We start from the raw sequence: 25,484 nt of genomic DNA, 5'->3' as shown, positions 1-25,484 counted from the left end.
CTAAACTAAGTCAGAGCATTAGTTTATACGGTTCAGTACCGGGTCTCTGACTGTAGCCATAACGAGATACTTTAGAAACTGTAAAAATTCCCATAGTGGACTGTTAAGAAATGAACACCCCAACAGTGAATTCCTTCCTAACCAACCCACTGTCAGCCATTGCCTTATGCCCTAAAGCATGAGGGTTTATACTCCTATTCTGTTATTTGAAAATGTAACTGTGTGTGTTCTCATTTTACAAATAAGATTGACTGGATTCTGGGAATTCTCTCAGGAGCCAGGGTAGGGCAGCATCAGGGCGAGTGGGAACAAATGCACCATCCTTCCTTCCTAAGTGTCTTCCAACTTCCCAGGCAGAGGTCACGTATGCACTGAGGGCATTTTAGGCCTTTCACTGCAAATTGAACCCAGACTGGCTAGTTAAAGCCAGTGGGGAACACCTATCTTGCAGGAAATTGTTAATGTCTCATTAAAGGAAGGCAACCTATCAGCAACTCACAAACAAATGACAATGTGACCTTTGCTCAAGAAGCCTACCCTAAAAAGAAGACTGAGAGGGGACATGGTAACAGTTTTCAAGTACATAAAAGGTTGTTACAAGGAGGAGGGAGAAAAATTGTTCTTCTTAACCTCTGAGGATAGGACAAGAAGCAACAGGCTTAAATTACAGCAAGGGAGGTTTAGGTTGGACATTTGGAAAAACTTCCTAGCTGTCAGGGTGGTTAAGCACTGGAATAAATTGCCTAGGGAGGTTGTGGAATCTCCATCACTGGAGACTTTTAAAAGCAAGTTGGACAAACACCTGTCAGAGATGGTGCAGATAATACTTAGTCCTGCCACTAGTTCAGGGGACTGGACCAGATGACCTCTCGAGGTCCTATGATTCTATGAAATGCCAGTATCTTTGTCCACTATCCTCCAGTCTCTAACCTCCCCTTTCCGGAAAAGACCACAGAGGAGGTAGTAGTGCACTAATTCCAACATTATTTGACATCTGCAGATTCATTGGATCCCAACCAGTCAGGGCTCAGACCTAGGCATAGCATAGAGATGGTGTTATTCACTGTGGTCAACAAAATCTCTCCAGACTAAATAGAGGGTGGGCAGGCATCCTTGCTGATGCCACATGGTCTATCAGAAGCCTTGGATTTCGCTGTTCATGAAGTGTTGTTAACACAACTGTGGGACCAACTGGCAGGAGTGGTTGGAATCACCTTAGAGTAGTTCCTGGTCTGTACTTTCAGGGTAATTGTCAGAAGTTATTGTGAAGTGATTTTACTCTCCTCAGGACTCTCAGGAATGAAGTCCTGCAAGGCTCAGTCCTATCACCCCTTTTCTTTGATATCTGTGTGAAGATGTTGGGTGAGAAGTGGCATGGCCTATGATGTCATACTGGTGAAATCTTGTCTCTTCATGAAACTGAGATATAGCCATCTCCCGGCCTTCCCAGTGTTTGGCAGAAATTAGGGCTCTGGAGGAAAGCTAATAAGAATCTTGAAAATCTAGCAAAGTCTCTAACTGTTCTGTAAATTGAAAGCATCTGCATATTTATTGTCCAAGTGACTCAAAATCTCAAGTCTTGATAGGCTCATCTCTATAAGTTCCTATGTCCCTAAAATGCAACAGTGCCAAAAATATCTTTGTCCATCTTGGGAAGGCCAAGAGATTGAGCCCTGACATCTCAGATGAAGACCTCACCACAGTCACCATACGTTCATTACCTTTAAGGTAAACGACTACATCATGCTTTACTTGATAAGCTGGTTGGGCACGCAGAAGCTACTGCTAGTGCAGCGTGCAACCTCTGTGCCAGCTTTCTGAATAAAGCAGGCCACCAAGAGCACATTACACCCCCATTGCTCTGCAATGATTTCTACAGGCAGAGAAGCTGGGCCTGATTTTCAGAAGTTCATTCAGTTGGCATGAATCAGCAAATTCCATTCAAACTGATTGGCAGCAAACTTCCACTGACTTCAAGGGAACTATGCTGAATTCTAGTAGCTGGGGATCTGGCCCAGAAGGAGCTGTGTGCTTAACAGCTCCAAAAAACAAGCTCCTTATGTATCTACCAAATTTCACCTTAGAGCAAATATGGTGAAGTTCTAAATACCTGAGAATAGGAGTTTATAATTGGAATAGTGACAGATCCTCACTTAAAATAAAGGCTAAGTTTTTCTGCTTGCTCTCAGCTAGAAGTTTCTTTGACATGCTTACTTTTGACCACTGTGTGATAAGTGGGTATTTCAACAAAGTCTGTGAATTAGCTGTCAAAGTAGTAGCTCTAGTTAAAATCAGTGAGATACAGAAAGGGCCCAGCTCTCTATTGGACAGCATTGCAGTCTTGCCAATGGCCCTTCTTAACATATGTTTTGACACACAACAAAACTGCTGATGCAAGCTCATTACTGTAGGTATTCCGGCATGACAAAGACCATAAGGGAATGAAATTTTCAAAGAAAATTGCCTACCAGAAGTCTCAAATTCCTAACAGCTACAGGGTTGTGGGTTTTTTTTTTAATTAATTTTATCAATTTTTATTGATTTATAATTTTTGGAAAAACTCTTAAGATGATGCATAGTGTCAAAATATTGTTCATAATTTGCTTGTTAACTTTAAATCACCATTTATAGTAACCGCTTGGAAGTCTGAAACTGACACTTGTTTCCTCATCAGGATGGTTTTCTTCTGTTGTAAGTACTGCTATTATTATTTATTTATTTATTATTTTTGAAGAATAACCCTACAAAACCTATAGCATGCTGTAGCGAAGGGCCAAAATGTTATAGCTTGCAGTTGGGTTACCTGTAATGTTTTTAGGTCATTGTAGAACACTGTAGTCATTATGAGCATGGCTTGTTAATGAAGGATTACTTTTTAAAAAGTTTTTAGACCAATAAAGCATTGGCTCATTTGTTTAAAAAGAAATACTTACCTCTATCTTATACAGAATTATTTGAATTTGGAAACTGGTCCAAATTTTAATTTTCCTTTTATTTTCAGGCTATCAGTATTTATGGGATCCCCGTAAAGGGGTTATAATTGCATGTGTTAATATAAAATGATATAAACAAAGTCTGACACTTGATCTACTTATCATGGATCTTTTTTATAATATAAAAATAACACTTTTTGAACTCATTTAGTGCCTTTTGTTCAGTGACAAAAACAGTTTACAAACATTTAGACCTTGATTCTCCTTTAACTTCTACTGGTATTACACCAGCAGAGCTCTCCTGACTTCATATGGACTACACCGGTTTTACTTCAGTGTTAATGAGAAGAGACTCAAGCCATAATTACAGTCTCAATCCTCACATTAGTAAGATTAAGCATGTGAATAAATGTTTGCAGGATTAAGCACCACAAATCTGGCTTCAGGTAGGGAAACGTTATCTCCATTTTCCAGATGTGGAAAGTGAGTCACAGAGAGAGGAAGGGCCTGATTCCCCCGTGCCTTTTTTCTTGTGTATTTTACCCGTCAGTGCCAATGACTAGTTAAGGGGCAGGGTAACAGACAACCAGGCTATAGGGGTCCCACATTCTCCTCCACTCCATTTGGAGGAGGGAAGCAAAGGGGGAAGCAACTGAGGCAGGAGGTGCAGTGTAGGGAAGCAGTGGCTCTATGGCAAACCTATGGAGGCACTTCTGCTTATTCTGAGGTTCAGGCTCCTTTCCCCTTTTATGAATGGGCAACAGTAACTACCACTTCAGGTTAAGTTAATCTCTCACTGCAAGCTAAGTGACTAGCCCAAGGAAGCCTGTGCCAGAACGGATTGTTGGGAACATAACCTGTTTTTCCTAAATCCCAGTCCAGGTTCTGTTATCTGCATTACGTATTTGTGTACTATTAGCCTGTCCTGACTGTGTGTAACTTAAGCCCTGATTCTATTCTGTGTGAACTAACCTTTACACCTGCTTGGAGTCCCACTGGAGGCAGACTATGAAATCTCAAGCTCTGATCCTGCAAATGTACAACAAGGGGTCACGAATCATGTGCATGAAGTTACTCTTGTACCTAAGGGGTTTGCAGACTTGGGACCTTAGACTGCAAACTCTCAGGGTAGGGCCAAACTCCCTGATTATACTGATTAAATAATATTTCTCCTATCCTTTCATTCTAAAGACTGCTTTGTAGGAGCAAAATCAGCTCCTGGGCCACCTCCTCCCTTCATTCCCACCATACCTCCCGAAGTTCCTTCTCCATTCTGGTGCTTTCTAGACCCTTAGGACAATGTGTATGACTCGTCTAAAGGCTGGAGCTTGAGAACCACAGCTTTACAGTGTGTTGTGTCTATACACCAAGGTGATAAGTGCCACCTTAACGACTACAGACCGGAAGCTCAGTGAGAGCTGGGCTGGCAGCCAGGCATGCCAAGGGCTGCTCAATGTTATAAGTGCAACATGCTGGAGAAACAGGCAGGAAGGGAAGCAAAGTCGCAGATTTGGGCAAGGCTGTGACAGGAACAAAGGAAATATTGGCGAGGGGAGGTGCAGCGGGGTGAGGGTAGCCCAGCTGGGAGCAGCAGCAGGAAGCAGCCCTGGTCTTTCTGTGTGTGTGTGTGTGTGTGTGTGTGTGGTGGAGGGGGGGGGGGGGATGGAGAGGGATGCTCTGGGGGAGACGCGAGCAGTAGGAGGCAGCCTTGTCCTTGCCCAGAGCTGCTCGGTGCGTGTGTTGTGCACGGGGTGATGTCAGTGGCAGCTGGGTTTGTGCAGTCAGTACTTCCTGTATCAGGCAGGCTCGGTTAGCGGCAGGCTCCTGGGCTCCTCCTGACCCCAGCGAGCAGCTGGATTGTCAATTTCAGGTCCCCCCGGCACGGCTGCGTTGAGCTCTCCTCCCCCCCCGCCCCCCACCCGGCCCGCAACTCCTGAAGCTGGCGGACACCCCCAGACAGCGGAGCTGCATGTGCCCGCGCCGCGCCGAGGGAGAATGGCAGTCCCCAAACTCACCGACCAGGTAGGAGCCCGCCAGGCGGCCGGGCAGCCGTGCGGGAGGCTCGGCAAAGCCCCGCGCGCAAGGGAGCCGCGCGGCGGCTGGCGAGGAGCGGAGCAGGCAGCGGCTGCGGCAGCTCCAGCTCGGAGGGGTTTGCTGTTGTGCCGCTCAGCCAAGCGAAGCCGCGTCTTGCAGTGCTCCGCCTGCGCAAATCCCGCCCGTTCGCGGAGCACACAAACCCTCCCCGCGCTCTGGCCGCTCGTCGGTCCCCTGTGCTGCGCCCTGCAGCGAGCGCCATTCGGGCGTGTGTCTGTCTGTCTGTCTGTCTCGTCTCCGGGAGACGCGCTCAGAGAAGCGGGAGGAGGGCTAATAAGGCTATTTTGCCTGAGGCTAATAATGTACTGCGTTACTAGTCAGTCAAGTTTTGCATTGTGTGGGGAAAACAGGCAAATGTCAAAATGCCAGAAAGAAAGGCGCTGTTTGTCTTTCAGATGAATCGATTAGGGGATTTGTCACTGAACCAGCCATCTAGAATAGCCCAGTTATTTTGCATCCTTCTGATGATTGTTGGTTTGGCATTCCATTCTGCCGCCGCCTAGACCTGTTTCTGTTTAAACCAGTGAAGTATTGTGGCTCAAGGTAGATTTCAGTGTGTTTCAGTGTCACTCAGAGACAAGCGGCAGATGAGAAATGTTAGAACATTTACTTTAATGAACTAGTTGCATTTTCTCATCAGTCCAGCGTTGGAATTAATTAATTAATTATTGAGTTGCTTAAGCTAATGTTTTAATTTGCCTCTTCCTCCCGATGAACATTAACACTTTGCAACTGCGTGCATGGTTGCTATTTGGCTGTTCAAACACTGTCAGATTCCTAGTTGCTTTTTAAAGAAAGCTATTTAACTATACAACTCTTCATGTAGGTTTCTTTTAAAAGGTTATTTCACATAAAAAACATAACAAGGGAATTTTTTTAACCATTTAGGTTGTTTGTTTAACCAATGATCGTCCTATTTTTGCATTCCTTGTTGTGCACCTAAAACTCCCATTGAAGTCAACTGCTATGCAGGATCAGGTTTTAAAGAGCCACAATTTTGTAATGGGCTCCAAGTGCATGCCCATGTGAATCCCCATTGAAGACAATGGGATTCTGCCTGTATTTTTTCTGCAGGGAGCAGCTTGCAGAATTGGGGCCTATATGTGTAACTTAAGTGAACCTAGTATTCTGTATAGGAAAAATGTTTGACATTCATTTGCTTTTGAACATTTTACCCATTGATGAGTTAGAGTTGATATACTATCCAACTTTCAAGTCAAATATGTAGTTTTACAATTCTCAGAGCTGAGGGGTAGGATAAAAATGGATGTTGGCTATTTGTGTAAGGTCTCTAAGGTATATTAACCTTCTTTTGAGAATTCAGTGCTATTTATTACCATGATACAGAGTAATTATTTTTCTACTAGGCCTTCATGTTTAAAGAGTGCGTTTTTGGTTTTGTTGCCATAACTGTTTGCACGCTATTAGAAAATGGCAATATTCAACTCTCAGCTTATGTTAAAATGTTAAATTTAATAATAGAGCAGCTATAATTTGTATTAAATCACTTCTTACCATTAAAAGAAGTTTAAAAGAATTTTAAAATATTTAGTAAAGTGATAGTATGGTTCCCACAGCCTAATTTATCAACATATTGTACCATCTGTTACACATTTGCTTGTCTTAATCAGCTATTTTTAGTTTAACTTGGTCTGCCTATAATCTGCAGTGTGGGTGTCCTTCGAGTCCAAAACTTTCCTGTTACTTTTAAAATGATCATCAGCAGTTACGGGTCCTTATTCAAACAACTCCCTTTCCCCTAACACACACACACGCATACACACACACGTGCATGCATTCTCTCTCTCTCTCATTTTATTTATGTATTTCCAAAGAAACCTTCCACTACAAAATCCTCTACCTGGCATTTGTCTTATAATTAACACCAAATTTTTAAAGGAAAAAATGAGCTACTCTTAAAATAAAATAAACATTGAAAGGCGACTGTATGAATTATAGTAGTCTAAATGCATTTCCATAATTTAACCAAAGACCGTGTTTATAGTTCTGTCTCCTGGCATGTCCCTTGTTACACTCATGTCTTCGGATGTGGTGCTTATAGCAAATGAAGAAAATGTTTCACACCATGAGACTTCATTCTGCCCTGTAGTGCATAGAACAAGTCTCATAAATCAGAAGATTCAGGTGAGATCTGTAAATTGAAAGTCTAGGCTGCAGCATAATATTAAAGGCATTTGCACTACAACTGGTAAAGAAAGTGTAGCATTTCAGTGCTTTACGTCTAAGTCTGAAATCGTGTTTCATGAGGTCCTTGGAATTAAAGCGCTAAAGGTTTTTAAATCATTGCTAAACCTCCTCAACAAGGATCTTGCTTCATCACTGGTAGTAGAGTGTAAAACTGTGGTTTGAGCCACGTGGATTGCATCTTGTGAAGTCTGTATTGCAACAAAGGGTGCTTGGCGGGGGGAAGGGGGGGACTCTGGACTTTTTTTAAGATTAGTTATTTCTCCTCTTCCCCTCCCACACCTCTAACAATCTCCAAACCTGGTAGATTGATTTATCAGAACTGACATGGTGACTTTGCAGTATGCCTTTGCATGGCAGCACACTCTAAATACTCTCTGCTTGCCAGTGTGATGGGTCATGCTTCAGGGCATGGTATGGCAACGCTTCTTATTTTGGAGGATGTCCTCCTGCTGTCCATAGACATACCCATACTCTTCCTGCTGGATTGCTCTGTGACATTTGGTATGGTTGATCACCAGATGTTCCTGTCTCACTTGTATGAGGATACAGGAGTGAATAGAAGTGTTTCAAAATGGTTCAGGGCCTTTTCTTTTTTCTTTCTTTTTTTTTTTTAAATAAAGATTGAGCCCAGAAAGTTGTTATGAGACACTAGTTCTCCATTTCTACAGCCCTTGCCTTTAGATTCCCACCAAAGCTCATCCTCTTCCCCATGTTGTTCAGTATCTGTAACAAAGCCAGTGGGAGGCCTTGCATGACAACACAGGCTGAAGTGCCAGTAGTGTGCAGAGGATGCCAGGTGCTACATCCTCCTTTACATCAAATATTAAGCAGCACTGTCTCTCAGCTTTTTCCATGCCTACCTGAAATCAGTACCTGGGTGAAGAACAGCTGGCTAAAGCTGAACCCTGGTAAGACTGAGGTGATGTTGGTAGGAAGAATGATGCACTTTGAGGCACTTACACGTTTATAACATCCTCCACTGCCTACAGTATGTGTCTTCAGATTTAGTTGGTCCACAGGCTACATTGCTCTGGGTGTCCAGACAGCCATGGCAGCAGAACACACCAGCTTTCACCTGTGGCTAGCCAGAAGACTGCATATTGTCCGCTCAGATGCAGAAGTGGCACGGTGACTCCTGCATTTGTGATCTCCAGTGTTTATTATGACAACTTATTGTATTTTTTAATAATGAAGCCCCACACCCTGTAGCAGCAGCAACGGGTACAAAATGCAGCAGCTTGTCTGTTTAGCAACACAGGTCACCACAATCACATCACCCCAGCTCTTTGTGCTGCATACAGAATCTGGATCAGGTTCTCCATGGGATTGGTTCTGTCTGCCTGAGAGATCTCTTCTCCCTCCATAAGTGTAATTTCCCATAACAACTGCCTTCCACCAGAACAATGAAACTATGGATCAATAGGGTCCAACAAGGCGGTCTACCTCCAGCGCTGTAAAAGTTCGATGATACTTAGTAGCAAGAGCCGAAAGAAGCCACATGCTGGTATGAGGAGTAAAGATAAGTCTTATTTCCGTGACTTAGGTTTTCCTCATTTTTTTTCACATTTGCACCCACTCGCTCTTGTCCTCTCTCACACACATAGGCAACCAAGCAAACAAAGCAGGCAAACAAAGATAATCATAAACAAATTAATCTATTTTTCATACAGGGTCAGAAAAAATGAAGAGATTGTTCTTGTTTCTATTTTAAGACACTTGAGAAGTGCTAGGATACTGTAGTGGTGGAACAATAAAGTAGGTCTACTTTATAAGCGGTCCTGGTTGTATTCACATATTTATTTGGTAATAGAGCTTAGTTTAAGACTATATCCTATCTGGTTCTGGTCAAGCAAGTTACATGAGCTCATTTCTGAGTGATGGCAATTGCTAGCTAATCAGCTGGACCACATGGTAGCTTTTTAATCATTTAACCAAAGGAAATATTTTCAACCCCCATTCACTTATGGAAGTGAATCTATCAATCTTCCTTCTGTTCCTGGCCCCCCTTTTCCAAAAATTGTATATGACTGATTGAAGTAGTAAGCTTAAAAAAATGAACAAACCCTAAATTGTGATTAGACACTTAAGGTTTCAACTTTGCTGACATCTTTGTATGTAGCAGTATTGAGTGACAGTGTTACTTAAGCCTTCCACATCCGTTCCAGATAATCCACTTCTCGTATATGCAGTTTCTTGCATCCCCTACGGTGCGTGCCAATTACAACAGGCAGGGTAAGTTTAAGTGCTTTTAGACCTACAGATGAAAAGTGATATTTCAGTACAAAGTGGCATTGCTATTTATTATCTTTCTTCTCCCCGTGCACTTTAAGGTCTGACCATTTAGTTTAGTGTTTTATTTTCAATGCGGGTGTGGCTGTATGTAACAAGAGCTTATGCATATGAACTAGAGTTCAGCATGAATGAAAAACTAATGTTTTGACAACTGGGTTGTCCTAGACATTCAAACATGGGCTCTGTTCTCCCAACTCAAATCAGGGCATATGTGTGTGTAGGGGGAAAGGGCAAGAAAAAGGGGGTTCAGTACGTCTATGATGTAAGGACTGAGGATGTCCAATGATGCGCATGATGGTATTGGTGTATTTTGATTTTTCCACTTCCTCCAGGTTTCTGAGATACCATTTTCTCCCGTGTGCCATAACCATCAGAAAAGGAATACATTAATGAGCTGGCTCTCCTGTGAGCTGCTCTTTAACCAGGTTGTTTGGACTATGCTATCATTTCCTGAAGATGTAGTTTTATCTGCCTGCATCACCTACTTGGGAGGGGGTTCTAAAGAGGATGGAGCTCGGCTGTTCTCAGTGGTGGCAGATGACAGAACAAGGAGCAACGGTCTCCTTGAGGGAGAGGGAGGAAGTTGCAGTGGGGGAAGGTCTAGGTTGGATATTAGGAAAAACTATTTCACTAGGAAGGCGGTGAAGCACTGGAATGGGTTACTGGGGAGGTGGTGGAACCTCCATCCGTAGAGGTTTTTAAGGCCTGGCTTGACAAAGCCCTGTCTGGGATGATTTAGTTGGGGTTGGTCCTACTTTGAGCAGGGGGGTTGGACTAGATGACCTCCTTCCAACCCTAATTTTCTATGATTCTCTGACTCTCTGATGATTCTATGTTCTTTGGTGTTCTGAGTAGCGAAAGATCAGAGATCTCTTCCAGACCCAAGTCTCCCAAAGTGCAGTCCAATGGGCTGTAGGCAGTCTCTTATTAATTACTCCCAGTCACACTTAACAAGTCTGTTTCTGTATAACTATTTATTTATTTATTTTATTTATTGCATTCAGGGAACTTTTTTTTTAATGGAAGTTTTATTTGTGAAAGTGATGGAGATGGGATGTAAATCTTCACCGAGGCTCCTAGAACACAGGTGGTTGTTAGTGGGAGTGCTCCACTGAGAGTGTGAAATCCTGAAGAGTATTTCTTTAACTCAAGAAAATTTACACAACTTGTGGAAAATCATTTTGTCAGAAACTAAATCTTGGTACTTCCTCCATCTCATTTCTGTACCACCAGCCCAGGCCCCCTTTGCAGAGCACTAGTAATAACAGTGCAGAAAGGGTCTGTAGTTGGTAACGTTTCTTCCTATTAAGTTAGAGGATGCATTTAGCTTACTGTGTTTGATTTGGGATGTCAGTTTTTTGCCTGCTGAGGGTTTGTGTTAGCACTGCTTAAGCAAGAGTTACCTTACCATGCTATTTCTGAATGTAAGCGTCAGTCCAGAAACTCCTGCTTCTGTTAACTCGCTCGGGGTGTGGTGGGAGTGGGGGTGGGGGAGAAGTGCTTCAAAAAACATCCTGTTTGTGGGTGTTCTTCAGATGTTGACGTAAGCCCTTCTGTGCCGAATTGTTGGGTACAGCTACATGCATTTGTGCTGAATGCTCCACTCCCTCTTCGATTTATAAATATTCTCAACATCCTTTAAACTAAGATTATTCCCTTTAAAATGTGCATAAAAGGGCTGCCCAGCTGCCTCTTTCTAAAGGGCCATAGTGCCTAGTGCTCCAATCGTGCACCACTCAGGTGAATGGGAGTTTTGCTGTTGACTTATGTGGAACCAGGAGCAGGCTGTCTGTCCTTGTTGACTCCAAGGAGCCCAAAGGAGTCTTTCCCATGAGCTCGAGTCCTGTGTGAACAAGACAACAGAAATATTTCTAAACTACATTCTTACCACATGCATCTTTTCAATGGTATTTTTAAAAAGTAACGGAGCCTGAATATGTGTGTGTATGTGTTTACAGGGCTGCCATCCACTTCGAAATCATTAATCTGTCTGAAAACATTTACCTGCTATAGCTGAAAGTAACGCATAAGGTGACGAACTGAAAGAAACTGAGACTGTTTCTCTAGGCAGTGTTTTAGTATGTTTACTTCATGTGTTTGGCAGCACTTTGCAGACAGTCAGTTTAATTTTCTCCTCTCTGTAGTCAGTTTACCCTGAAGTGTGTCAGTCTTGCATGCATGCATCAATGGGGGGAAGTATAGGATGGAGAGAAACTTTTTATTTTAAAATGGGCACATGTGATGGTAAAATGGCTGGTGGGCTCCTGGGGAGGATAAGTGCCTGAAAGTTCTCTAACTCATTTTTAAAAACACTGACCAGGTTGCGAGTTGATAGTATTCCTTTAAGTGATTTGGTACTTTTTTCAGTGACTGATTTTCTTCAGGTAAACGTAACCTCCAGTTTTCAGAGTAGCAACCATGTTAGTCTGTATCCGCAAAAAGAAAAGGAGGACTTGTGGCACCTTAGAGACCAACAAATTTATTTGAGCATGTGCTGCAGGTTTCCTCTGACCTCCTCGACTATGGCCAGGGTGGGTGTGACTTGAGGGGTTGTGGGGCTCATCTTTGTGCAGTGACTGGCTTTTAATGGACTTAATGGACTACCAAGTGTTTTGCCCCCATCTTATCCTGAGTCATGTTGCTGTCCCCTTGCCCTGCAACATAATATACTTCTGGCCGTCCCTCAAGGCACCAGTGAATGCTGCACTCAATCTGTGAGTGGGAAGATAGACAGCGGCTGCCCATATTGCTCTAACCGTTCATAAGTGATGCCAAAGCTTGGTTTAATAGCTAAACTTCCCCGTTCCTCCTGGGAAACTGCGTGTGCATCTCCATAGTGCTGGGCACCCATATGTGCACTTCCATTCCCTGAAGGAGGTGTTGTAATTAGAGGGTGCATTTGAAGGGGTGGGAATAAAGATGAGAAATCAGAGTTTGTTTAGATTGCAGAAAATAATAAATTTGGTGATTAATCAAGCATGTGATAGTAATTGAAGTGGCAAAACTGATTTTTTTTTGCATGTCCTGTCTCAAAAGGAGTTGGAACTAGCTAAGAAAGGATCTCACTAAACCTATTGTATAAAATATGCAAGTTTAAAAGAATTTTTCAAAATCGGGATATGTTCTAGTTAAAAGAATTAATTCAGGGAACTCCTTTGGCCTATGTTACACAGGTCAGAGAAGATCATCAAAATGGTCCCTTCTGACTTCATAATCTATGAATTGAAAAACAGCTTGAGATTTTTAAAATGTTGTCATTATAAACTAAGGTAACTGTAGAACAGGGGAATAACTCACATCAACAGGTATATGGCCACTCATTCTGGTAATAAATAAATAAAATAATTGAAATAATTAACCCTACGCATGCACCACAGCAGCTATTGCTTCCTTTGGTCGAGCTATTCCTAGCCACATACTATCCACAGAAATTGTGGAAATGTATTCACATATTTTAAAGAAAAAGTACATTTAAAAAAACCAAAACCCTGGCATTTCTCCCTCTTGTTCACATCTCTTAGCACCCTGGTCAGAGCTCTAGTGTATACTGGCCACCAGCTTTTGAAATATTACATTGTCCAACCATACTCAGAGAAGGAAATAAGGTCTAGTGTAGACAAGGCCAGCGAGATACAGGGTCAGGAAGAGACTTGCTTTCTTGGCTGAGATTTCTGCAACAGGTAGCTTTGTTGCTGGTTTTGTCATCTGTGTTCAAGTAAATGAGACCTGTGCACGTGCTCTAAAAAAATGTAGACAAGGAAATATTCAGAGTCTGTTTGTCTGCAGATTTCTCTTCCAATGGGAAAGTGACACAGTCCTAAAGTCCCAAGACGTGCGATGGCGCCATAAAGGGGCAATACAGTAAGTCTTTGCTATGCATGTGTTAAGTGCCTGGGAAACTCCGGGTATATGTCATGTTAGAACATTGCTCTTTCTTGAATAACTATCAGCAAAATCTCATATATCTTTATACACTTGAGGTATGGTATTTTATCTCTGCAGGACATTCACCTTCTGACCTATTCCTGCTCAACTATTAAAATATGATTTGGTTCTCATGACTGTGTTTAATAGAGACATGTACTATGTAGTGTGGGGCACGTATTTGCCTACTGGATTGGCTCTCTAGGAAAGCTTTTTTTTTTTTTTTTTCCTTACTGCATCCTAAAAATTAGGCCTGACCTGGTGGTAAAAATGTCTTAGTTGGGGCCCCACTGTTGCTACCAGTGGTACAGCTGTGCTGTTTGCTGGTGCCATCGTTCTCTTGGCGTTGTACAAGGGTTGGTGCAGCTCCTCCGGCTCTAGCAATGATAGAAATGCTGCTGTAGACCAGGTGTAGATGCCTTCAGCTTTGTGGCAAATCACTGAATTGCAATTGATTGAGAAACGGGCAAGTTAAGGTTTTAACAGCAAGAGAAGTCAGACACTTCCAGGGTCCTACAAACACCAAGCCTGGAGGCTGTCTCTCCCCATCCTCACCCCTGAACGAGTGGCAGCAAGGCCTCCTGGCTTCTTCTCAGGAGCAGCCAAGATTCTCTCTCCTCCCTGGAGTGACGGGGTGATAGCTGAAGGGGTCACCTTGTACTTATACCCTGATTTGCTAGGGTATGTACTTGGGTGGTTGGTTAGGCTGGGCCTGCTGCTCTCTAACCCTCCTGCCACACAACAGAATCCTCTATTGGGGGCAGTGGCCCTTGGGGTAAACACTTTTTTTTGAGAGGCCTGGGGTAGTTCATCCTCTCAGAGACATTGGTTCAGGCTGTCTGCAGACTCAGGCAGATATGGCTGCTTTAATTACATGCACAGTGGGCCATGTTTTCAAGGCTGCTTTTTCTTTTTGCATGAGGGGTAGAAACTTTAACAAAAAATTAATGAACGCTGAGATTCTGATGTAATCACATGGCTCCAGGAGCCTGGGTCCTAGGCACAGACTTCGGCCTTTGTCACATTGAACAGATCTTGTATTTTCTATTCTTGTTTATCTTATTAAATGTGTTGCTTAATACACTGCTACTTATGTTTTATAAAAGTATACCATTAAATATACAGGCTAATGTTGCTGATAGAACTTTAACTTTTGCATTTCCTGAGACTTTTAAATGTTAACACTGCCTCTAGAATGTTCCAGTGACAGAATATTTTTGCACTTATTGAGCTATAGAACTGTTTTTAAATAACATCTCTCTCCAGGAGCATATATTCGACATTTGTCACTTTATTTTCCGGAGATCATAGCCCGTTAAGTTCTCACAGCCACTATCCTATGTCTTAAACTTGGGTTTAATTGCAGTACGTGAAACCTGTGACTACTTACTGTTGGAGCCCTCTTGGCCTGGCAATAAATGAGAATGGAAGCACAAAACATTTAATTTTAAAGGGAGAAGATAATTGTGAACCAATGGACTGAGGTCATCACTGGAGTCTGCATAGTCTTGGCCAATAAATTACAGATAACTGAAAATCTGGAAGAATACTTACATATAAATGTTTCTCACCAAAAAGTATTTTGCTTTTTTAGAAGAAAAAGCAATTCTTAACTATGTACTGGAAACAAACTAGTGGATGTATAGCTAAAAATGGAGACAGTTTACTATGTTTGTACCGTACAATATTGTATGCCCTAGTTTGAAATAAGCTTGTCTGGTTGCTGTTTGTACTTCGCATTATTAGCTGGCTTTACGTGCAGGAACACATTCTTGTGCTGGAATTATTTGTAATGGCTTGGTTTCTAATTTTAAAAAGGATGCACTGAGAAAATGGCCTTGCAAAGCCTCCACTTCCTCTCTACAGCTGCATGTTTATGAGGAAGTAAGTAAAACCAAAATGGTTGATTTTTGCGCAAGTTTTGACACATACCTGACTGAAGCCATTTACTGAGGTAAACCTTTCAGTTTTTTGCATGGGGGTGTGTGTGTATTTGTGCCTTCCCCCCACCCTCAACCCCCCCCACCCCCAAAACAAAACAAAACAAAACAAAATCCCAACACTCAAGCTACTGCATTACATAAACATGAGATCTGTCTGAAGGCCATAGTTGATCTATTGCATCAAATAATTTCTTAAGTCAGCATATAATCCCTAATGACAAATAGTGCAATATTTAGGTACTGCCACTTCTGCTCTGACATTTACTTGTAAATTAATTTGATGTGAGCGATATTTTTCCTATGTTGCAGCTTTCGTAACTTTGTTAATTTGATAACAAACTATCTTTTGGCCATGCAAAGCTTTTTTTACTAAAATAACTGGTTAGTAATAACTAGTTGCTCACCAACAACTAACAGTTTAGTAAAGGCTTTATAGAGCATAACTGCCAACTGAGCACATCTGGCTTGAAGAAATTTTAACTGTAAAAATGTAAAATCAAGTACATTTGTCTTTATGAGGAACCTTTTTTAATTTGGGCAACATGTTGACTCCAGCTTCCTCTTCATTAGAAGGATGGAAACATGAACTTTCACATTTTAAATAAAATTATTTTGGGAAGCGAAACTGCTGTGAACATTCATCAGCCTTTATATGCTTTGCTTGATTAATAATGCAGTTATTACAGTTCAGAGAGAGAGAGAGTATACCCATTTTAACGTTCATCTTTGTGTACTTCGAGACTAACCTTACAGGCTCCTCATATTACCAAGGTTAAATGAGTCTTGGCTGTATTCTGAAATCTTACCCTTGGCCCAAGTTGTGCTTTCAATTATGCTGGTGTATATCCAGAGTAACTGTGCTGAATATAATGGAGGCACTTCAGATTTACACTGATATAAATGAGAGCAGCGTCTAGTCCCTTTTCTTGGTTTCTGGGAATAATGGCAATTTGCATTGTCTTGGCATTTTTATTTGATTAAAACTGGACAGTCTTCCTCATTTGATTGCAATCATGTTTTTAACCTGTGGAAACTGGTTAGATTGCTCTTGAAGGGCCCGATGCTGCCAGATACTGAGCTCCCTCAATGGCACCCCAGGATGCTGAGCACTTAGTAGCGCTTTGCAGGATTGGCCCCCAGTACTGAAGTCACTGGGAGTACTCCATGGGTCTGGTTTCCATTAGTTACATTTACCAATTGCTGACAATGGGTGCAGTACTGGTTCCACTGTACACAGTTAAGCTGCAAGTCTGAACCATGGTTTTCTGAAATGTTGCTGATCAGGGTTTGTCCTGGTCTATGCTTGCAGTTAAACTGCAGGCAATGGAATCAGTGCTGAAACAATTGCTCACACCCATTGTCTTCAACAGGTAATGTTTTGTTCTAGTGCAGACCAGGTCATGAAGGATTTGATGTGTATGCAGGTGACAGAAACTGGTCCTTCAGGCTATTCCATCAGTCAGAAGTTTAACTTGACTCTTCCTATGTTCTTGACAGATCAGCTGGTGTCTTAGCAAGTTGGTTTTTAGTTTAAAAATAAAGTTTTTTTGTTTGTGCTATTCATCAGCCTTCGGAGGGAGCCTTTGCTCAGAGATCTGTAATAGGAGTTTTGTTTTCACGTGACGTGTTAATTTACACAGAAGGGTTAGGTCTAGACTTTCAAACCTGGCTGTCTACAGTTAGACTCATTTCCTCCCTCCTCCCACCCCGAGCTGCTGGGAACCCACAAGGTCCACTGAAGTCAGTGGAAGCTGCAGATGTTTGGCACCTTTGAAAATCAGGCCACTTTTAGTTCCTGATAATGGTTTGTGCCCGTGTTTAACTTTATTCACTGAGTAATCCCATTGTATGAGCCACTGAAGTCTTAAAGCTGTCTAAGCTCGAGACCTTATTCAGGAGCCTAAAAATAGATACATAGGCTTGAGAAATGGGGAAAGTCGAAGACAACCCTGGAAGATTTGGCCCTTAACAGTTTTAATCTGATACAGTGTCATTAGGTGTGTGATAATTTCAAAACTGATAAAAGGAAACACTTATTCACACATGTACGTAATTGTGGAGCTCATTGCCGCAGGATGTTAGCAAGATTCAGGGTGTGACTGGGCATTTGCATGAATAACAAAAATACCCAGGTTTGTTAGTCTTTCTCAAACTTTTTAAGCATTATCGTAGACTCATAGACTTTAAGGTCAGAATGGATCATCTTGATCATTTAGTCTGACCTCCTGCAAATTGCAGGCCACAGAAACTCAACCACCTGCTCCTGTAATAAAATGAGATTGGTATAAACCTTGAAGCATGAAGTTTTATGAGCCTGTCATGGGGGCATATTATTTTACATCTGCCTATTGTGGGGTTCTTGCACCTTCCCCTCCAGCATCTGGTGCTGGCCAATGTCAAGAGACTAGATGGGCCATGGCTCTGATCCAGTCTGGGAATACATGTGATATCAGTATGAGCCCAGTTCAGCAAAGCATTTAACTTCAGACACATGCTTCAGTGCTTTGCTGAATCTGGACCTGCGTTATTTTCCTGTCTTTGAACCCTATCTAGCAACCACCAGTGAAGTCAACAGAAAATATTCCTGTTGATTTCATTGGGCTTTGGATCAAGCTATTTGTCTCAGAAAGATAAATAACGTAACATACTCCGCTTAAAAAAACACTTTTAAAAATATGTGAATGCCAAATAGTATATCTGTGGAGAGAGAAGCCATATATTTACATTGTAAATCATTTGCCTTTTTAAACTTGTTTTAATCTCCAGATGTGGAGACGGAAACAGTGAACTAACTACTTCTAACACAGTCTGCAAAAAGTCTGGCTGGGGGATGGGGACTCAAGGGCTCACAATTTACATAGGTATATATCACCAGTTTGTAGCAGGGAAAGTAATTTAAGTATTTTACACACCCAGATCTTTAAAGTATTTCAGATATTAGTGTGGAAGTGGATGGCTTTTTTTAAAAGATGAATTGATAACTGCTTCTTCTTAATCTTATCCAGTAGCAATCTGGCAACATTATTCTCAACTGTTCATTACAATCACTGACTGAACACGTGAAACTAACAGAACGTGTAGTATACTCATAGTGCAGTCAGTACAATAAGATATACTGCTCGGTATAGTACTGTGTGCTCCTATGCAGCAGCTCAATACTGCCAATGTCCTTAGTCTTGCATATCTCGCTGGCAAAATTGGTTGTTATTAAGGATATTGACTATTTTTAACTTGTCACCTTTAATATGTTTATTTCCTTCTGTCCGTTTTAGTAGCATTTTCCTTTCAAGGGGTTTCTTGTTCCCTTTTGGGCTGAGCAGTATAGTTTTTATTAGGACTGCTTTGGTTATGGTTCATGATCATAACAATTACACTGCTGTTTTGTTTTATTTATATAGTCTTCCAATGCTCTGCGGAGGAATGCTGGTGCAAGCAAATGTGGGGGTCTTTTGAAATGCCATTCCCCGAGGGCTAGATTGTGGCCTGGCTTGCATGGCAGCCCAGTTGAGTAGTGGAATGCAAGGTGCCCCCCTCACCACCCAGGTAGCTGGCAAAAGGAAGGAAGTAGCTGTACAGAGAAGAGAGCACTTTTCTACAGAACTGCTGTGATTCCCTCTTGCAAAGCTGGGCTGGGGGAGAGCCAGGGTGTGAAGTCACCCAAGCGCTGGCTAGCATAACTACACTAGTGTGCCAAGGGAAGTATGCAGTATTGCCAACCACGAGCACTGAAAGATCCTGAAGAAGGCCTGCCCTCTCCCCCCCATCATTCGATTGGTATACAAATCCGGAGGTTTTTAAAAAAAAAAAGTGTGGGGGGGAGGGAGGTTCATTGCCTTTTGGCTTTTTGAACCTTCAGGGTACTCTTGGGTCCCATTTTCAAGCTTTTCTCTGCCACCAGGAGAGGTAGAAACTTTTTTTTTTTTTAAATGAAAGCTGAGATTCTCAAGTAAGCAAAGGAAAGCAAAGGTGGTGGGGCTTTAAGAAAAACACCAAACATTGCAAAATTTGTAACCACACATGAGTTCAAAACAGCAACTGTCTAGTGTCAGGTGTAGACTCAGCATAGGGTACTTTGCTTGTGGAGCAAAGGGAGCCCAGAAGGGCTGTACAACAGTGCTGTCCCTTGCTTGAAGATCATGGCAAAACCATGACTTGGCCCCTAACCTCCTGCCTACAAGGCCCAAGATTCAGTGTGTGACTATTCCTCCCCACCCTGTCCCATCTCGCCTGTCTTGCTCCAGATGCCTCCTGTTCTGTGTCATCCAAGATTTAGTTTCTGGGGTGTTTGTGGAAGGATGAGGGAAGTAGTGGATGACGTTTTCCTATTAAACAGAAGGATTGGGAACCTACAGCGTGCTCTGGACAGTCTTCAGTGAAGACGGAAGACACCCTGGTTTCCCACCTTTATCATCCAAGAGTTGCGCTGTGTCGACATAGCTCTAACTCTGCACTGGAATATGGGCGGCAAATATCACATTAACATTCCAGTGTGTCTCTGGTTGGGGTGATGTGGGTGACAGATGTCCTGTTCCTGTTATTGATCTCTAAACCAGCCCCGCTGCATGGGTGATTTTGGACAGAGGTGTTCGGATGTAGAAGCTAGAATACTGTAGTCCTAAAGCTGTTTAGCATTGACCTGCTCATTATATTCTTCAGTTGTGGTTTAACATGTCATGGGGGGAAAATAAAACAGAAGAATAAAAGCCTAAAATATCCCATATTGTCTGTGCGCTTCCAGCTGTTTTAATGTACTCTCCAATATGACACATGCATTCATCTCTAATTTAAAATCGAAAGGGGACTTATTTCCTTATCCGCTCTAGGAAGGTTTTCAAAATGCTGTGCAAACCTAGTAAATACAGTATGCCAGATTCTGTAACCACTGCTTCTGTTTGAGTTGTGCATGCTCACATGAGGTATCCTATTCAATCCTATTCATTCTGAGTTAAAGCCCCAAATGCGGAGAGTTCGTATAGGTTAATGCACCAGGGCACTGGTCCTTCGGGCGTATGCACGACTCAGCTTGCCCAGGATGTTAAAGGGATTGGGGAACCCCTTTAAGACTTGTTTTTGGGAGAGGGTATTCTCTAGATGGAGTGCATGAGTGAGAGGGGTCATGTGACTGCAGAATGAATTCACAGGCTGCTATGTAAGAAGCACCTGAAATCACTGTGGTGGGAGACCTGCAGGGAGAATGAGATGCTGGGGTGGGCTTGGCACAATGGACTAGGGAGAGGGCCTAGGAAAGGTGGTAGAAAAAGCCTAGATGGAAGTGGCCATGTAGGAAACAGTGAAGCAAAGGTGTGGAGAGGGTAGAGTGGACAGCCACTACAACTACAAAAACTAATTTCCCCCGCTGATACTCACACCTTCTTGTTAACTGTTTGAAATGGGCCACCTTGATTACATTGGCCTCATTAGCACTACAAAAGTGATTTCCGCCCCTTCTTGTCAACTGTTGAGAATAGCTTACTTCCACCTTAATTGAATTGGCTTGTTAGCACTGACCCCCAACTTGGTAAGGCAACTCCCATCTTTTCATATGCTGTGTATTTATACTTCTCTACTGTATTTTCCACTCCATGCATCTGATGAAGTGGATTTTAGCCCACAAAAGCTTATGCCCAAATACATTTGTTAGTCTCTAAGGTACCACAAGGACACCTCATTGTTTTTGCTGATACAGACTAACACGGCTACCACTCTGAAACCTGTTTATATAGAGGTAGTGTCAGACAAACTTGAATTAATTTATACTTGCAATACCTCTGTGTGATAGGGAAGGATTATCCCCATTTTACACATGGGAAACTGAGGCATAGAGAAATTAAGTGACTTACCTAAGGTCACACAGGAAGTAAGTGGCACAGCAAGGAATTGAATCCTGATCTACTGATTCCAGTGCCTTCCTCGCTGAATGTTCTTTATTTGTGTTTACTTAATTGGTTGAAGTTAAATCATATCCTGTCGTAATAGGAAAAACAAACAGTTTCATAACAAGGGTTTTAATCTATACACCACCTACATAATTTCCTTAAAGAGCTCTTCTGTAATATTTGTAAAATTCATGTTGATCCACTATGCTACTAACGAGAATGTGCAATATCATGAAATCATTTCTAAGTTGTTGACTAGTGCTAAGTCTTATTTTGGATGACTCTGCAGTGGATGTCATTATCAGTAGCTAATCCTGATCATGTTAGCTATGGTACAGGCTATACCTCTTCTTTATTTGGATTTGAGACCTTGTTGACACCAAAACGTTAGCTTTGTGAGACTGTCAAGTCTGGAGAAGATAATTGCCAGAATTCTGAAACATACGAATCACATATGTTTATTTTCAATATGTGGGGACCTTACTGTGATTTTAGTCTCAGTAGATTATTTGATCTTCCTAGCTAGGTATGTAATGGTTCAGGAGGAGAATGAGATGAATCGTTGTTGTGGTATATAATAAAAAATAAAGATATCTGTGCAAAGTGTCTTGAGAAACCTTTTACGTTTTGCTGTTTAACGTAATAGGCTCACAGGTAAATGATTCCATGAAGAAATAATCTCTTCCCCTTCGGTTTCCAGCAGGACAGAAATTTGCTTGTTTTTAGATGGGCTCCCTTGCATATGCTTGCATTGTGTTATGATTATTTCAACCTTAAAAATGATATGCATCCTGTTAAAGAAACAGTTATCAATACACAAGAAGCTGACTGGACAACATTAGCAGCAAGAGATTCAATGAGCAATGAAATTGGAAACAGCTTTCCCTCCCCTGCTGTGCCTTGTGTAAACTCTGTGCAGCAGAAAATCAGAACTATAGAGTACCATGCAGAGTAGGTATCTCTCAAGCCACGCAGATCTGCTGAGCAGCATAGGATGTACATGCCTGAGTACAAATGAAATGTCCCCATAGAATCCAGAATTGTTCTTGTGTTTTATGCCTATATAATATAGATATTAACAGAGCCTGGGCTGGTTCTGAAAATTTCAGGAGCCTGTAGAAATGGGAGTTCTTGATGGTAATGGGTCCAATGGTATTCTTCTGTGTGTTTACAGAGGCATCATTTTCCAGCTGTTAGGCTAAAAATATGTCCTGTTCTGGCTATGATAACATTTAGCTTATTCAGTGGTTTGCCATAATAGTACTGGGCTTGCACTGATGACACTTCTTACCTTGAAAGCACTTCACAAATGCAAACTAGTAAATCCTCTCAACAACCCAGCTAGGTAGAGAAGTATTATCCCCAATTTACAGACTGAGACAAGCTGAGACAGAGGTTAATTGACTTGCCTGAAGGCACAGAGAGTCAACATGGGTCACGTTCAGTATTAGAAGTTCCTAGCCCCGAGTCCTGTGCTCAGACCACATAAGTTCCTAATGTCTTTTTTATTACTGCAGATGAAATCTGTTTTCTGTTCACTAGCACTGTATATTAAAACTTGCTGCCCTCCAAGATGGGTGTGAACTCTACCACCAGGCTCTCTGGAAAGAAAGGCAAAATGAAAGTGAATCACAGTGCACACACTATTTCAGGAACTGCTTTTTATACGAATTCATAAGATTTCAGGGACGTCTTCCTCAGAAAGATCTTTCAGACACAGTACTAGCAAAAGCTTAGAGAAGCTGGACAAGCATGGATATACCATCTCCTTTGTCTTTGTCATACATATATTCCACATCAAAAAGCCCTAACAAGGAATTCGGCACACAGCCTTGCACTCAACATCTGTTTTTAGTTACCAGTATAGTACATGGCAGGCAGAGTTTTCAGATTTTGAACCACAAAAGTAACAAAACTGGCTTAATGCATTATCTGGACATGTGTGCTCAGTCTGTTCAGAGACTGTCGGAATGAACTACGTTAGTGTTTACTAGGATGTTTGAGCATCAAAGTGAGCTCTACATAAATAGCTATACTTCAGGTACACAGGTAAAACCCTTCAGGAATAAAGTTGTATTTGAGGATAATTACTATTTAAATTGCTTATTGTACTCTTGTTAATACTTATACTGGTATTTTTGTTTGCTGGTCTCTGAAACAGTAGTCTTTGAGGTAAGATAGTCCAAATTATATAGGATCCTTTGGAAATGTTCAGACAATCTATATTAAATTAATCTTGAACAGTAATAAATGAAAGTCCCAGTAGATGTTTCACTACTAATTCTCTCTGTAAAGGGATAAACAATTTGCTTAGTCAAAGGGGAACTCTCACTTACTTCTATCCTGAAGTGTTAAATGTATATATGAGTTATACATATAGGAGGGGGACATGTACTAAAACAGAATCCAGACAAAGGACATGCCTACACTGAGGACAATTTCCAGTTGGTTTTAAAACTGGTTTAGTTTCAGCCAATTTTAAAACCGGTTAGAGCTAGTGTAGACCTAGTTTAAAATTGCTGGATCCATTTCTGAATAAACTGGTTTCAAGGCACATACAAAAACTTCCCAGTGTAAGAAAGTCCTAACGGCTAAATGGAACTCGCATGCAGTGAGAGGATGGAAGGGGGCCTGGAAACTGTGAGACTTGCCTTGTGGAGTTTCTTTGGGGCTCTCCCTTCAGCAGGGAGGGTTTGGGTAGGGCTGCAGGGCTCTGTGGGGAAAGAAATCCCTATTTCAGTGGAGGGTCTGTTCCTCTGTGCTGCTCTTGTAGACTTACACATAACTAAAGTCAGTACTAGAGCAAGGATTATAATGTAAAAGTGCCTGGTTCCTGTAATGCTGCCTGTGGGCAGACTACCTGCCCCTGTGTGAACCCTCCCTCTTAGAGTGGGGGCAAGTGCAGACACTGATGGATATTATTTTTTATGATTTGTGTTACCATCATTTCTAGGAGCCCTAATCATGGATCAGGAAAGCTGTACAAGCACAGATAATTGCTCAGATACCTGCTGTGAGGAAGGGGAGAATGCGGTGGAAACCAGCTTCTATTCTTGGCCCCTGCAAAGGGGCTTTCAGAATCAGGACTGGAAGGGACCTCGAGAGGTCATCTAGTCCAGTCCCCTGCACTCATGGCAGGACTACTTATCTAGACCATTCCTGACAGGTGTTTGTCTAACCTGCTCTTAAAAATCCGCAGTGATGGAGATTCTGCAACCTCCCTAGGCAATTTATTGCAGTGCTTAGCCACCCTGACAGTTACGAAGTTTTTCCTAATGTCCAACCTAAACTTCCCTTGCTGCAATTTAAGTCCATTGCGTCTTGTCCTATCCACAGTAGTTAAGAACAACACTTTTTCTCCCTCCTCCTTGTAACAACCTTTTATGTATTTGAAAATTGTTATGTCCCCTTTTAGTCTTCTCTTTTCCAGACTAAACAAACCCAATTTTTTCAATCTTCACTCATAGGTCATATTTTCCAGACCTTTAATCATTTTTGTCGCTCTTCTCTGGACTCTCTCCAATTTGTCCACATCCTGAAATGTGGCACCCAGAACTGGACACAGTACTCCAGTTGAGGCCTAATCAGTGTGGAGTAGAGTTGAAGAATTACTTCTCATGTCTTGCTTACAACACTCCTGCTAATACATCCTAGAAGGATGTTCTCTTTTTTTCCAACAGCGTTACACTGTTGACTCATATTTAGCTTGTGGTCCACTATGACCTCCAGATCCATTTCTGCAGTACTCCTTCCTAGGCAGTCATTTCCCATTTTGTATGTGTGCAACAGATTGTTCCTTTCTAACTGAAGTACTTTGCATTTGTCCTTATTGAATTTCATCCTATTTACTTCCGTCCATTTCTCCAGATCATTTTGAATTATAATCCTGTCCTCCAAAACACTTGCAACCCCTCCCAGCTTGGTATCGTCCTCAAACTTTATAAATGTACTCTGTATGCTATTATCTAAATCAGGGGTGGGCAAGCTACGGCCCGGGGGCCACATCTGGCCCTTCAGATGTTTTAATCCAGCCCTTGAGCTCCTTGCCCAGCTCCGGCACTGCAGCCGGGGGCTTGCCCCGCTCCGTGTGTGTTGTGGCTCTGTATGGCTCCCGGAAGCAGTGGCATGTCCCCCATCCGGCTCCTATATATAAGGTCAGCCAAGGGGCTCCGTAACTCCCATTGGCCAGGAACCATGGCCAATGGGAGCTGCAG

At 42.1% G+C, this 25,484-nt stretch overlaps 1 protein-coding gene across 13 annotated transcripts in view; it reads left to right on the top strand.

Annotated features, from left to right (window-relative positions):
* The first annotated feature begins 4,335 nt into the window (after nucleotides 1-4,335).
* The window catches only part of ANKRD44 (ankyrin repeat domain 44), a 206,699-nt gene continuing 185,550 nt past the window's right edge, over nucleotides 4,336-25,484 (top strand). For 9 of the 13 annotated variants that reach the window (XM_037912264.2, XM_037912261.2, XM_043525214.1 and 6 more), the window contains exon 1: nucleotides 4,708-4,955. In XM_037912264.2, coding sequence (XP_037768192.1) covers nucleotides 4,929-4,955 — 27 coding nt within the window. In that variant the 5' untranslated portion in view covers nucleotides 4,708-4,928. Of the gene's footprint in view, nucleotides 4,956-25,484 lie in introns of all 13 variants that reach the window. The other 4 variants (XM_043525212.1, XM_043525215.1, XM_037912257.2 and 1 more) reach the window with 4 other exon arrangements.

The sequence above is a fragment of the Chelonia mydas genome, chromosome 11, assembly GCF_015237465.2.
Source record: "Chelonia mydas isolate rCheMyd1 chromosome 11, rCheMyd1.pri.v2, whole genome shotgun sequence".
In the NCBI taxonomy this organism is placed as follows: domain Eukaryota; kingdom Metazoa; phylum Chordata; order Testudines; family Cheloniidae; genus Chelonia; species Chelonia mydas.
Note: the sequence above shows the minus strand (reverse complement) of the source record. Positions and strands in the feature narration are given on the sequence as shown.